Here is a 12,416-nt window from a genome sequence, read left to right as displayed (position 1 = left end):
AAAGCAACAGGAAAACTCTTGTTCCCCCACAGTACGGCTCGGGTAAAGCCGAGGGAAGGCCGAGGGAGAAAGCCAGGGCTGTTGGAGTCACCCGGCCACATCCGGGCACAATCCCCGTGGCTCCTGGCTCCGGAGCACCAGGCCAGGCCTTGCATCAGAGGCAGACGCCTCGTTTTCCTTCCTGTCACATCCTCGGGAGGGCCGGGCAGCGGCAGCGCAGACAGATGAGCTACTGTTTCAGATTGTGTAACCCAGTACTCCCAAAGAGAGTGGCGGCCAGCTGGGCAGGAGTCAGCCCATGGCCTGGCAATGCTTCGCCTGCTGGGTTAGCGAGCCTCAGTGGGCTTCAGGAAACTGCCCGTGGGGATGGGGGTGGTCGTGGTGGTGGTGTGTGTGTGAGTGATGAATGCAGCAAGGTCATTGATATTGAAAATCTCCCGAGCACAGTCAGCTACGTTCAAGTCTAATGATCCAAGTAGGAAAATGACTGTACCGTAGGAAGGGGAAGGGGAAGGAAAAGGGGGTGGGGGTGGGGTGGCGCAAAGCCCCAACAGTCCAATCTGACAAATAATTTGGCAGAATGGCCTCCACCAAGCACATCCTCAGGCACTCAACATCCTCTGAAACACCGGGCTTACTGTCCCGGGCCCAGCAGCTTTACAGTAACACAGGAGTCTCTGAGGCGGGAGGAGCCAGGCCTCACGACGGAACCACCACAGCACACAGCAGTGGCACATGTACTTCACGTTCCAGCAACAGGCAGGAAACAGCAGCACAGGAAGTCATAGCTGGTGGGAGCAGTGACTCCCCCCCACACACCCCCTTATGTGCTGCTCACTAACTTCCTCCCCAGGTCCTTCAAAGCAGAGCCCCTGGGAGACCCCGCATGAGGGAGAGCTGCCCCAGAGAACTATCACCCCTGTTTCTCTTGGGATGGGGCTACTCAAGAATTAAAATTAGTTTTCATTAACAAACATTAATAAGCTTGATAAACAATAACCTGACAAATGGCAGGCCACACCCAGAGCAAACCCAAGGGAAAAAACAAAAACACAAAACAAAGAAACCCCAGACAGAGACCCAAAGAGCCCAGTAGCCAGCCGTGGTTAAAATGCCAGTCTCTGGGAACATGGAGGGCGCCAAGTGTCACAGGCAGGCTCTCGACAAGACCCCGGGGATGCAGCAGTCAGCCCTTTTATGACCTGCGGGACACACAGCACCCACCTACATTTTAGGCCTCCCGGTTTTCTTGGGAAGCTGCTGTCCCAGTGTAGGCATGCTGCTCAGCCTGGCAGACGTGTCTAACCACATGAACCTGACCAAAGGGGCCTTGACTCACCCCTTCTACCCCAGAGCCCACTTGGGAGATATGTGTCCCACATCACGGTTTCAAAAACCCATGGTACCTCAAGGAGCAGCCTCCCCTTTGCTTTCAGCGTGTCTTCCATGACTGAAAATACCTGGCACCCACAGAATCTAAAGCAGGAGTTAAGCTCCCCGCTTCTAACTGGGCAGGTTGGTGGCCTGAGGCCACCAAGCAGCTCAAGAGAAAGACTTGGTGAGGGGCTATCTTATAAATAGTGGTTCTCCACTTTCCTTTTTTTTTTTTAAAATAAATCATTTTATTGGGGTTCATACAACTCTTATCACGATCCATACATACATCAATTGAGTAAAGCACCCTTATACATTCGTTGCCCTCGTCATTCTCAAAATTCGCCTTCCACTTGGGTTCCTGGAATCAGCTCATTTTCCTTTTTTTCCCTCCCCACTCCCCCAGAGGTTCTCCACTTTCCTAACACGTGACCCTTTCAGACAGCTCATGTTGTGGTGATCCCCCTACCATAACATTACTTTCGTTGCTACTTCATCACTGTCATTTTGCTTCTGTTAGGAATCGGGCGACCCCTGTGCAAGGGCTGTTCGACCCCCAAAGGGGTGGCAACCCCCAGGTTGATAAAGATGCTGCTGGGGTCCCCGCTGGCTCTGACTCGGCGTCCCTATGTCCGCTCCCACACCACCCGCACCACTGTAGAGACTGCAGCCTAGAACACCGTGTGGGGCGGGTCGTGCACTGTTGGTGGCAGTAGCTACAAATAGAACATTTACTCCATGACCTCTACCGCTGACAACTTTTATCAGATTTTGCCTAAGCAACTGGAGTAGACTGTTTCGTAGTATGCCTTATATGGTTTTTCCAATTTAGAAAATATGTTCCAAAACAAATTGCACTCCCACAAATACTGCTTGCTGTTAAGGGATGTGGTAGTTACATAATCTGGTGTCAGTTTGAGGATTCTGAGTGTAGGGGTGGAATCTAGCCTGTCAATCAGGAGATAGCCACTGAGGCCTTGTGTGGGCATGGCCTTCTCCTGAAGATTGTGGGAACTCCAGTATTTCCTCTCTCTTGAGGCTCATGCCCTGCAAGAAACTCCTGTGGAGAAGACACATAGAGAAAGGCTGATAGAGCCAGACCTGTGGAGTCAGAGAAGCCACGTGGAGACCCCTGTACTGTCTCCCTGTCAGCGCTGAGATGCTTACGTCACTGGATCCACAAGATTTCCCACCCACTGGCCTGAGATCTTCCTGCAGTCGGTGCCATTGCATGTGTTGCGTGAGTCTGAAGAGGACTTTATTGATTGGTAGCGGACATATGGGCTAACATTGGACTTATGTACTTGATCTGGACTGAGCTAGGCTGTTCTCTCAATATTCAATTGCTCTTATATATAAAGTTCTTTTTTACAAACATATGTGTGTCCATGAATTTCTTTCTCTTGTCTACCTGAACTCACACAAGGGCCAAGCTGGCTCCAACTCATCGCAACTTTAATGCACAGTGGAACACAACCCGCAAAGCCCTGCGGCAGTCGCACCACGGCTGCTATATCAGCCACTGTGTGAGTCCATCTCACTGAAGACTTTGTCTTGGTCCAAGACCCTCTCCCTTCACTTCAAGCATGACCTCGCTGTGTGAAGAGAAGCCTCACCACCCTCGCTCTCACAAGCACTGTGCCTGTGTACTTCTGACACAGGTTCAGCTAATGAACGCCTAGCGTCAACTGTTACATTGCATTTAGGACGACTTCCAGTTTTCCTAGATTTATGCTTTGTGCATTCTACATTCTGATTGTTCATGGAGGTTTGCAGCTTTTATTTTTCTCCTCTCACTTTGAGCCATGCAAAACTGGATACAAAAGCTTCCCGTGACATCAAATAAAACTAAAGTTTCCCTGATTTTAGGTGCCCCGATGGCATAGTGGTTGTGCCTTGGGCTAAACGACAAAGCCGCAGTTCAAAACCACCAGGGATTCCTGAGATGAGGCTGTCTGTTTCCATAGTAGAGAGTTCCAGTCCTGGAGCCCACCGGGGCAGTTCTACCCTGCCCTCTAGGGTCGCTGCGGTCAGCCTTACTTGACGGCAGTTCTGTTTCCTTGCCAATTTCCAAGGCTACTTCTCCTGTATTTTTTAATCAACACTCTGATAATGAATATACTGGCTTATAACGTTCCTTTCCCACTTACAATGGGTTCATTTTTCATCAATGAGCTTTAAAAATCGTGATTTTAGTGCCTTCATAGTTTGTTTGTTTTTCTTAAAAATATCGATAGCAATGCTCCAGAAGGTTATGACTTTTTAAAGCAAGTCACCAGGCCTGTGTCCTGGAGCTCTCCTCTACACCAAGGCTTCTCCCCTTCTTCACGCCGCGACCCTTCCTACAGTGCCTCATGGTGACCCCAACCATAACATTACTCTCGTTGCTACTGCATGACTGTCATTCTGCTACTGTGATGAATCGGGCGACCCCGTGAAAGACTTGTTCAACCCCCAAAGGGGTCGCGCCCCACAGGCTGAGAATCGCTGCTCGAGGAGATCTGAACCGCCAGCCTCCTGACTAGTCATCAAGCCCTAGCGACTTACACCGCCCAGGACTGGCTGTGCTCCAGCCGCTGTCGCAGCCACTGTGTCCGTCTATCGTGTTGAGGGGCTCCCTCTTTGTCGCTGCCCCTCCACTTTACCGAGCACGATGTCCTTCTCCAAGGGCGGGTCTCTCCTGACCACACGTCCAAAGTGTGGGAGATGAACAGACCTGTTTGTTCTTTTGAAAGGTACTTCCCCTACGTACCAGCACCGCGATCCAAACACACTGCTGCTTCCTTGGTGTTACTTGTTCAGTTACCAACTTCCACATACGTAGCTGGTGACTGAACCCCCCTGGCTCAGGTCAGGGGTGCCTTAGTCCTCGAAGCAGCACCCTTGCTTCCAACACTTCGCAGACGTCTTGTGCAGATGTCAACTGAACTCGAACTGGCCCCGCGGAGCAGCCCCTGCCCCACTGGTCCCCGAGACTGTCTGTCCATCTTTAGGGAAGCAGACTGCCTCCTGCGTCTCCTGTGGAGCAGTTGATGGGTTCAAGTCACCAAACTTCCACTGAGTGGTCTGACGCTTAAGCACTGCGCCACCGGCTCCTCAAAGGCCACTGACGTTTGACTCTTCTCCTTGCAGACTGCCCAGGAGCTCACAGGTGGCTCCAGCTCGGTGCCGTGCAATGTGCAATGCTGTCTCCCTCCGGGCCTGTCTCTACACCAGCTCCTCAGCCCAAGTCCCGGCCTTCAGTGACACAGCACTTCAGTGAAGTTACCACTATCACCTACACCAGCAGTGAGCCCCAAAACACGCGCACCTGGCAAGGTACAAAGTCCTAACACTGCTGCTAGTGCTGCGTCACTGACATTTAGCCCCACGGCGCCATTAATTTCCAGGCTCAGCAGCAGTGCCAAGACTGCCGAGGAGGGAGGCGGGGGCGGAAGGGAGAGGGAAGCTAGGGCGGCAGCACCACTGGCGGGGTGGGGTCAGTGTACCGCTTGCGGAGGCAGCTGTAAGAAAGGCGCCTTCCACCTCCCCACCTTCAGGATGCAGCCCACATGCCTTCCCTCTCCTGCCAGAAAGCTGCAAGAAGGAACCGACATCGCCTTGGCCCAAGAAGTAGATAGAGGCAGGGCCTCGCCTTCCGACTTCTCCCTCTGGACAGACAACCCAGCGGCAGTGGGCTAGGGCAGCCAGGACTCGAGCTCTGAGCTAAAAAGAGCCTGTGGGGGTAAATGTTCCCTGCATAGAAGGAAGTCAGCGCTGAAATCAACAGCTTGGTCCAGCAGATGCCGCTTGCTCTGCCCCGAAGGCAGCATGGAACCCACTTCCACCCGCAGAGCCAGGCTCTGAGCACCCACGGCGCAGCGGGCACCAGAGTTCCACTCCCTTGGCTGAGGAACAGAGCTTAAAAGACTGGGAGCCCCGGCAGACAACACTCTGTCCTGTCACCAGGGCTCCTTCAGGTCTACCCAGGTTGCTTGGTTTCTGTTACACACTCGAGAGAGAGAGCATTCTGAAAATGGAAGTGCCACTCTACCGGCTCCAGCAACCCGTGGATGCCCCCGCCCCTTCCACCCCCACCTGCCAGTTTACAGGTTAGAAGAGCATCCATCCACACAGCAGACCCCAGGCCAGCTCCAGAAACCCTCCCTTAACACAAAGACCACCACCAGAAGGCAGTGAAGCCGGTTACGTGTGCTGCAGGAGAAGCGGGGCAGCTTTCCTGTGCTGTCCTGTCCTGCCGGGCTGCTAGGAGGTGGAAGGGACTCAGCAGTGGCAGTGGGATTTCAAACCAAGACCAGTCGTCCCCTAGTCAGCTTCATAAGTTGACCAGCTGGCTCAGAGGAAGAGCACCCACCGGGCTTAGGCAGCTGCGGCGTTTCCAGGCCCCTTATCTGGAAGAAGCCAACAGTGAGTGGAAAAAAGAAAATGCACGGTCCACGGGGCTGGGCCCAGGGGAGAAGAAACCAGCCCAAACCCAAGTCCTCCCTGTACTCCGTGACCCCACCCCCCTCCTATAGCCACCACCTCTTCCGGCAGTTACTGCCAGCTCACAGCAACCTGACAATCTTCCAAGGCGCTCCACGTCTGATTCCAGGTTGGCGGCCGGTGGTCAAGGCTTCAGTGAACAGAAAGCCAGGAAGGAAAGCCTGGGTGTCTCCCTGGGGACTGGACAAGAGAGTGGCCCCCAGAACAGGGGAGGCAGAGGGCAGGAAGACTCCCCACCCAAGGGGCTACTTTTCACAGCAAAACACAAAAACAAAACTCACATGTGAAACCAAAGACACGTGTGTCTAATGAGGGCTGGCCAGAGAAAGTACTGCTGGTGGGGCTCCAGTCCATTCGCATGTGGTTGATCCCTAACACACGCACATGCCATCCACACATGGCTGCCAATGAGCGCTCTGGTCATATACGGAGCAGACTGCACCCCGAGCTTTCCTTCCAAGGCAGGAAATTGTTATGGGATACGACAGCCTCATCTTTCTTCCTCAAAGCAAGCAGTGGTAGGATTTGGACTGCTGACCTTGGGGAGCCTTGACTGCCCAGCTCCTGACACATCACACTACCGGGGCCAAGCAAAAGCAGTAGCTTGGAGGAGGGATCTGCTGGGACAGGTCCAGTCAGAGTAGGGAGGTCAGCGCAGAAGGTGATGGCCACTGTGCTTTGGGACTTCTACGGGTCTTCATCTGGATAGATTTCTTGGAAGGAACCAAGGTAGTCATAAGGGCGCAGCAGAGTGAAGAAAAGTGAAAACTATCTTGGTGTAAAAAAGACCAGGCAGTTACTCAGGAGAACTCATTCAAGGGAGCAAGGGTTGTCCTCTATGGGGAAACGCATCCCATCCACCCTGCAGCCCGTCTTGTTCTTGTTCCTTCAGACAAAATGGCCAAGCCGCCACTTGGCTAGAAGCACAGAGGCTTCTCTGAAGAAACACCCCCTCCAGGGGTCAACAGAGCTTACTGGAGAATGCCCGGAAGTAACAGCTTCACTTTCCATCATTCCGTTTCATAAAGGTTCCTGTGATTTGGTAACAACTCTATTTGTTTGAAACTAACTTGTTTGTCACAATGAATCCAAGTCATTTTCACTTTTACTTTCCCCCTTTTGATAACCACTCAGACCAATGTTTAGGTCTGATGGGTAAGGGGTCTGGAGGGTAGCAATCCTTTTTTTTTTGCTCTTACCCCTCACACTCACCCTAAGTTATAAAGGCAGCTAACTGAGCACGGTATCAGGGAATTGGTATAACTCACAGGCCTGCCCCTAGGGTCTCCTAGTCTCTGCTTGATGAGAGCAGACAGCCAGGCCTTTCTCCCTGGGTTTGTACTGCCAACCTTTGAGATGGCCACTGAGTGCTTAACCGTTGAGCCGACAGGGGACCTAAACTAAATGCCCACTAAGGCTTACACTGCAAGCCACATCGACATTTTGGCCTAGTTTTTGCCAACACTATGATGACCCCACAGGGCACATACACTCCGTATTTGACTCTACCTACATAATTTTACAAAACCATCCCCAATTAGACCAGCCTTTCCCAAGGTCTCCATCTCTGAGAACGATGTCATCCCACTTGTCTGTGTCCTGGAACTGGCCTGTCAAATCTCGCACGCTCACAAACCTCGCACGCTCACAAACCTCCGCCTCTCACCGGGCTTCATGAGGTTGCCCACCATGCACAGGCTTCGCCGCGTCATTCACAGCGCACGTGACTGTTCTCTCGAGATGCAGGGAGGGGCCCTGGCAGACGCTCAACTGGCCAGGGCACTAACAGACGCTGGGCCGAGGCTCTTCCGTCACCGCTGATTCCTTCCAGCCACACACAACTGGAGAGACAGATGCAGGTCACCAGGAGTCTGATAACAAGGAGCCTCATCCACACCAGGAAGGCTGAGAAAAGGCCAGTGGAAGCCAAAGAGGACAACTCCTCCAAACATTTACCCTGGGCCCTGTACGGGCCAGGCCCAACGGCAGTGCGGGGAACACACAGCCAACGAGCAGTGCCCTCTCGGACGAGGAAAGTCCTAGTCATGAGTAAAGCCAGCCCAGGTGTGGTGGGGTACCACACAAGAAATAGGCACGTCACATGAGGCGGGGGAGGTGGCCTCTCTTGGAGCACGGCCTTGGGGGAGGAGTCAAAGTCATAAATGCAGAAACACCAAGAGGAGAAACTCGGCCAAGGGCAGGGCGGGAACAAAGGACGGCCTGGCCACCGAACACCAAGCTCCTTCAGAAATGGCAGCATCTGGCCAGCAGCTAGCTGTGAGTCCCTGCAGGTGGGGAAGGCCCAGCTGCGTGTCAGGAGGGAGAGCCACTCTGGAAGAGGCCTGGGGCCATGCAAACAAGTCTGACGCCAGAGCCGCCACAGCACCCATCTAGGGAAGGCACCTAACAACTGGCATAGACTGGATCAGTACAGGAGCATTGCCCTAGGGCAGTGGTTCTCAACCTTCCTAATGCTGCGACCCTTTCATACAGTTCATGTTGTAGTGACCCCACAAGCATAACATCATCTTCATTGCTACTTCATCACTGTCATTTTGCTACTGTAATGAATCATAATGTAAATATCTGATATGCAGGATGTATTTTCATTGTTACAAATTGAACATCATTAAAGCATAGTGACTTATCACAAAACAATATGTAAATATATATTGCGAAATATTTCCTTTTTTTTTTTTAATCCAAAATGGGTTTATTGGAATGGCTTCCCACTCATCTCGACTCAGGGTCTTTTAGTGCTGCTTCCGTCTGAAGGAGCATCCTTCTGGGAGCCTTGCTTTTCCTCCTGTAGACAGTAGAGCAGCCAACACACACAACAACTGTGCATGGCTGAAGACCGTGGTGATTTTATAGCAGCCTGGGCATTTGACATCCATGAAATAGGAATTGGGGTTCTGCACCAGGCGCTGCTTCTTGTGTTTCCTCTTCTCCTCTTTGGGAGAGGGGTGAAGGAGATCCTTTGTGAGAGGCATGATTGTTGGGGAGGTCGTCAGTGCCAGAAAGATAAATATTTCTAATGGCAAATAAATGGAAATTTGTCTTGAAGCATGGTGTAGCATGGGTAATTCTTCACGCTGGGTACTCATATGTGGGCATATCTGCATGTGGGCGGACCTGTCTGGAGGATAGAGGAGTGGTGTCTCGGTTCCTATGACCATCGGAAATGTGTTACTGAAGGTCTCAGGCAACCCCTGTGAAAGGGTTGTTTGACACCCACGCCCCAAAGAGGTCTCAACTCACTGGTTGAGAACTGCTGCCCTAGAGAAAGGCAATCCTGGGCCTCCTGTTCTGGTGTGTGTAGGGGTTGGGAGGACTGTGCAGAAGTCACCCACCAGGAATGCACAGAGACTAGGGGGTAAAGGGGGGTTGAGACTGGCACAAATGAGCCTCGGGCTTCTAATTCAGGTGAGAGGGGGCTACAGGGCTCGTCTCAGGATGGCTAGGTGGGCTAGGTAGAGGTGGCCGGGTCCAGTATAACATTCCACATTAAAAAAAAAAAATTCTACATTTCCATCCCAGAAAACCAAACCCAGAGCAACTGTGGACTATCCAACCTGACTATAAAAGGTCTCCAAGCCCCAAAGAAACCATCACCCACACTACAAATTGCTGAAGGGAAAGAGACGATGTGAACAAATGGTGAGCCCAAACCACGAGCAACACTGCAAACCAGATGGAGGGGGCCCAAGGCTTCCACAGACGGGGAGCAAGCACCCTAGTGAAGCGAGGAGCCACCAGGCCTATAGCTCATCTCCACGAAGAGTGAGAGACCACTGGCCCAGAGCACAGGCTCCCAAACTGACCACAGACTGTGTGCCTCCACATACCGGTAATTATAAAAATTATAAAGCTCCAGGTTAAAGTGTAGGCATCTGTTTTGGGTCCCCTCCTGTGTCATTCTAGCAGCCCCCAGGGGGAGCATTACCCACTTTGGGAAACACTGGCTGGGAGCAAGTGTTTTTCAGCCATTTCACAGATGGAGGATTTCAAGGCTTTAGATGGTCAGCAAAGGCCAGCAATTCAACCACCAGCGGCTCTATGGGAGAAAGCCAGGGCTCTCTACTTCCATAAAGAGTTATACAGTGTTTGGGGGTGGGGTGGGGGGGGTCACAGCCCCAAACCCACAGGGGCAGTTCAACCCTATCTGATAGGGTCACTATGGGTGAGATGATCATGAACAACCTTCTAGCCTAACTGCAAGTTTAGGTCTCGAAACAGAACTTCATTTTAATTAATTAACTAACCAATTAATTAACAAAAGGACGGATTCAGGAGTGAGCTTCTTTTCTTTTTTTTTTTGGCTCTATATCTTTGCTGTTCTTTCCTGGGCTTCCTTCCCAGCACTGCCCCCATGCTGGCAGGTCAGTGACTGCCAGGCCACAGGCGCAAAGAGGAAGTGGAATGTGAACCATTCGCTCGGCTGCATTATGGGCTCGCAGGAAACTGGGGTCCACAGCAGGGGCTGGGGGCTGAAACTGGATTGGGAGGCTAGCTTCGGCACCCACCGTACCTTCCAGACACTGCACTCACAGGAAATAAGCACTAAAAGGAGTGGAGCCCCCAAACTCTGCAGTTAAGTGCTACACATTTGGGGGTGCACCCGCACGCTGATGCGGAGGGATCTCTGGGAAAGGGTGGCAGAGTCGTGGGGTCTTTACCTTTTCCTGTTACGGTGAAATAGGTTCACGTCGCTAGTTTTTGTAATTTAGGCAAAAACTTTCTCAAAAAAAAAAAAAAGAACAAAAACCCTTTCTCTGCCTCTGCGTTCTCCTTCACGCCATCTTAAGTCCTTCCTGTGATCCCCCACACATCGACCATGGTGGCCTTTAACAGTCTTGGCGGGGAATTAACGCAGAGCAAATGACTTTCACTGGAGGGACCGGCAGTGAAAATCTCAGCGGGCCCTTAACATCCCCCCCCAAACACACGCACGCGCGCACACACACACACACACACACACACACACACACACACACGCGCACACACACGCGCACGCGCGCGCCCTACACCCGTATGGGGTCTTTCTGGGCGTGAGTACCAAGTGTACTAGGAGAGACCCCCCTCTGACAAATGCCTGACTTCGAATAAGCCCGTCCCGAGACTCGACATCGATGTCACACGGGTTCAGGCTTTCACCGGCCCACGCCCCTCCCGCCCCCTCCTCACCTCTCCCCAGCAGCCTCCGGGAAAACCCGGGCCGGCCCCGCCCCGATCAGGCCCCGCCCCTCCCCTAATCTCCGCCCCCGCCCCCCCTTGTCACCTTCCCCCTAAACCCCAGCCCCAAGGCTCTGGACTAGGACTCGCCTCCAGTCCTGCTCGGATCCCGCCCACTGCCTCCCTCGGATCCCGCTCGCCCTCCTCCCGCGACCAGTCCCTCACCGGGCAGTGTCACCTGACGGCCAGGCCCGTAGCCAGCACCGCCGCCGCCGCCACGCCCCTCCCATCCCCACCGGGCCCGACCCCTAGCTCCGCAGGGTCTCCACCTCTAGCACTCGCACACCTGCCAGGCCTCTACGCGGCACCCAGTCCTGGCCCGTCGACCCCCACCCCAGGCTCCGGCCCCCTCATCCAGGCCATCCCGCGGTCTGGCCGCGTCCCCCGACCGCCCACCCGCCCGCGGGCCGCACCGACCTGATGATACTGATGTGGAACTGGTCCTCCACGAGGCTCCGCCAAGCGCCGGGCAGGAACTCCTTGCACCACAGATAGGCCCTGCGCCGCGTCCGGGGGTCCGGCTGCTCGTCGGCGACCGGGGGCGGCGGGGGCGGCGACAGGGCGAGGGGGGACTGCCGGCCGCCCGGCTGCTTGGGCTCGCGGTCGCTGGCGGCGTCGCGCTGCGGGCCCACGCCGGGCGCCGGGGCTGCGCTGCCGCTGCCGCAACTCAGCAGCAGCCCGAGCGGCGACGGTTCTGCCTCGCCGCCGTTGCAGAACTTGGTCTTCATGCCGGCCGGGCGGACGCGGAGCCGCGGGCGGCCGCCACGGAGGAGAACGAGGCTCAGCGTGCCGCCGGCGCCTCACGGGGCCGGGGAGGTCGCGGCGGAGGCGGCGGGCTCGCTGGTGGCTGCGGCTCGGGGGGGGGGCGGGCGGCCGCGGTGGTGGGGGGCGCGGGCGGCGGTTATCGGCGCGGAAGCAGCGGCTGCGGGAGCGGGAGCGGTGACGGCGGCGGCGTTCTCAGCCGAGCTTCTGCCGAGCGCTCGCTCCTATACCGCCGCCGCACGAGGAGCGGCGCCTCACGTCACAGCCCGCCCTCGCGCTCGCCGCTGATTGGCCGGAGCGCCGCATCACAACCACCCGCCCTTGCCAGACCGCTTCCCATTGGCTGCGCCGCCGAGATGCTGCGTCCACCGAAGGCGGGGCCTGGGAGGGGGAGGGGCGTCCTGCGCGGCGCTGGGGCCGCGGGGCTCGCGGGCGCTGGGGGCTCGGGGTGGACGCACCCGGGTGCGGGATCGCAGCACGGGCTGCTGCAGTTGCTGAGGTGGCGCTAGCGGGCAGACTCGCGAGCATTTTGGGAGCCCGCCGGCATGGGACCCGACACC

General features: G+C 55.0%; 1 protein-coding gene and 1 non-coding gene across 4 annotated transcripts in view; both read right to left on the bottom strand.

Annotated features, from left to right (window-relative positions):
* CHKA (choline kinase alpha) overlaps nt 1–12,062 on the bottom strand; it is a 41,131-nt gene extending 29,069 nt beyond the window's left edge. For 2 of the 3 annotated variants that reach the window (XM_075545264.1, XM_075545265.1), the window contains exon 1: nt 11,512–12,062. In XM_075545264.1, coding sequence (XP_075401379.1) covers nt 11,512–11,822 — 311 coding nt within the window. In that variant the 5' untranslated portion in view covers nt 11,823–12,062. The remainder of the gene's footprint in view (nt 1–11,511) is intronic. The other variant, XM_075545263.1, reaches the window with a different exon arrangement.
* Nucleotides 6,913–7,032, bottom strand: LOC142447705 (small nucleolar RNA SNORA61). Its single transcript, XR_012784365.1, has one exon. It is a non-coding gene; the product is annotated as a small nucleolar RNA SNORA61 (small nucleolar RNA).
* Nucleotides 12,063–12,416: the final 354 nt, after the last annotated feature.

The sequence above is a fragment of the Tenrec ecaudatus genome, chromosome 4, assembly GCF_050624435.1.
Source record: "Tenrec ecaudatus isolate mTenEca1 chromosome 4, mTenEca1.hap1, whole genome shotgun sequence".
NCBI classification, from domain to species: Eukaryota; Metazoa; Chordata; class Mammalia; order Afrosoricida; family Tenrecidae; genus Tenrec; species Tenrec ecaudatus.
The sequence above is the reverse complement of the archived record's forward strand: the minus strand, read 5'-3'. Positions and strand labels throughout refer to the sequence as shown.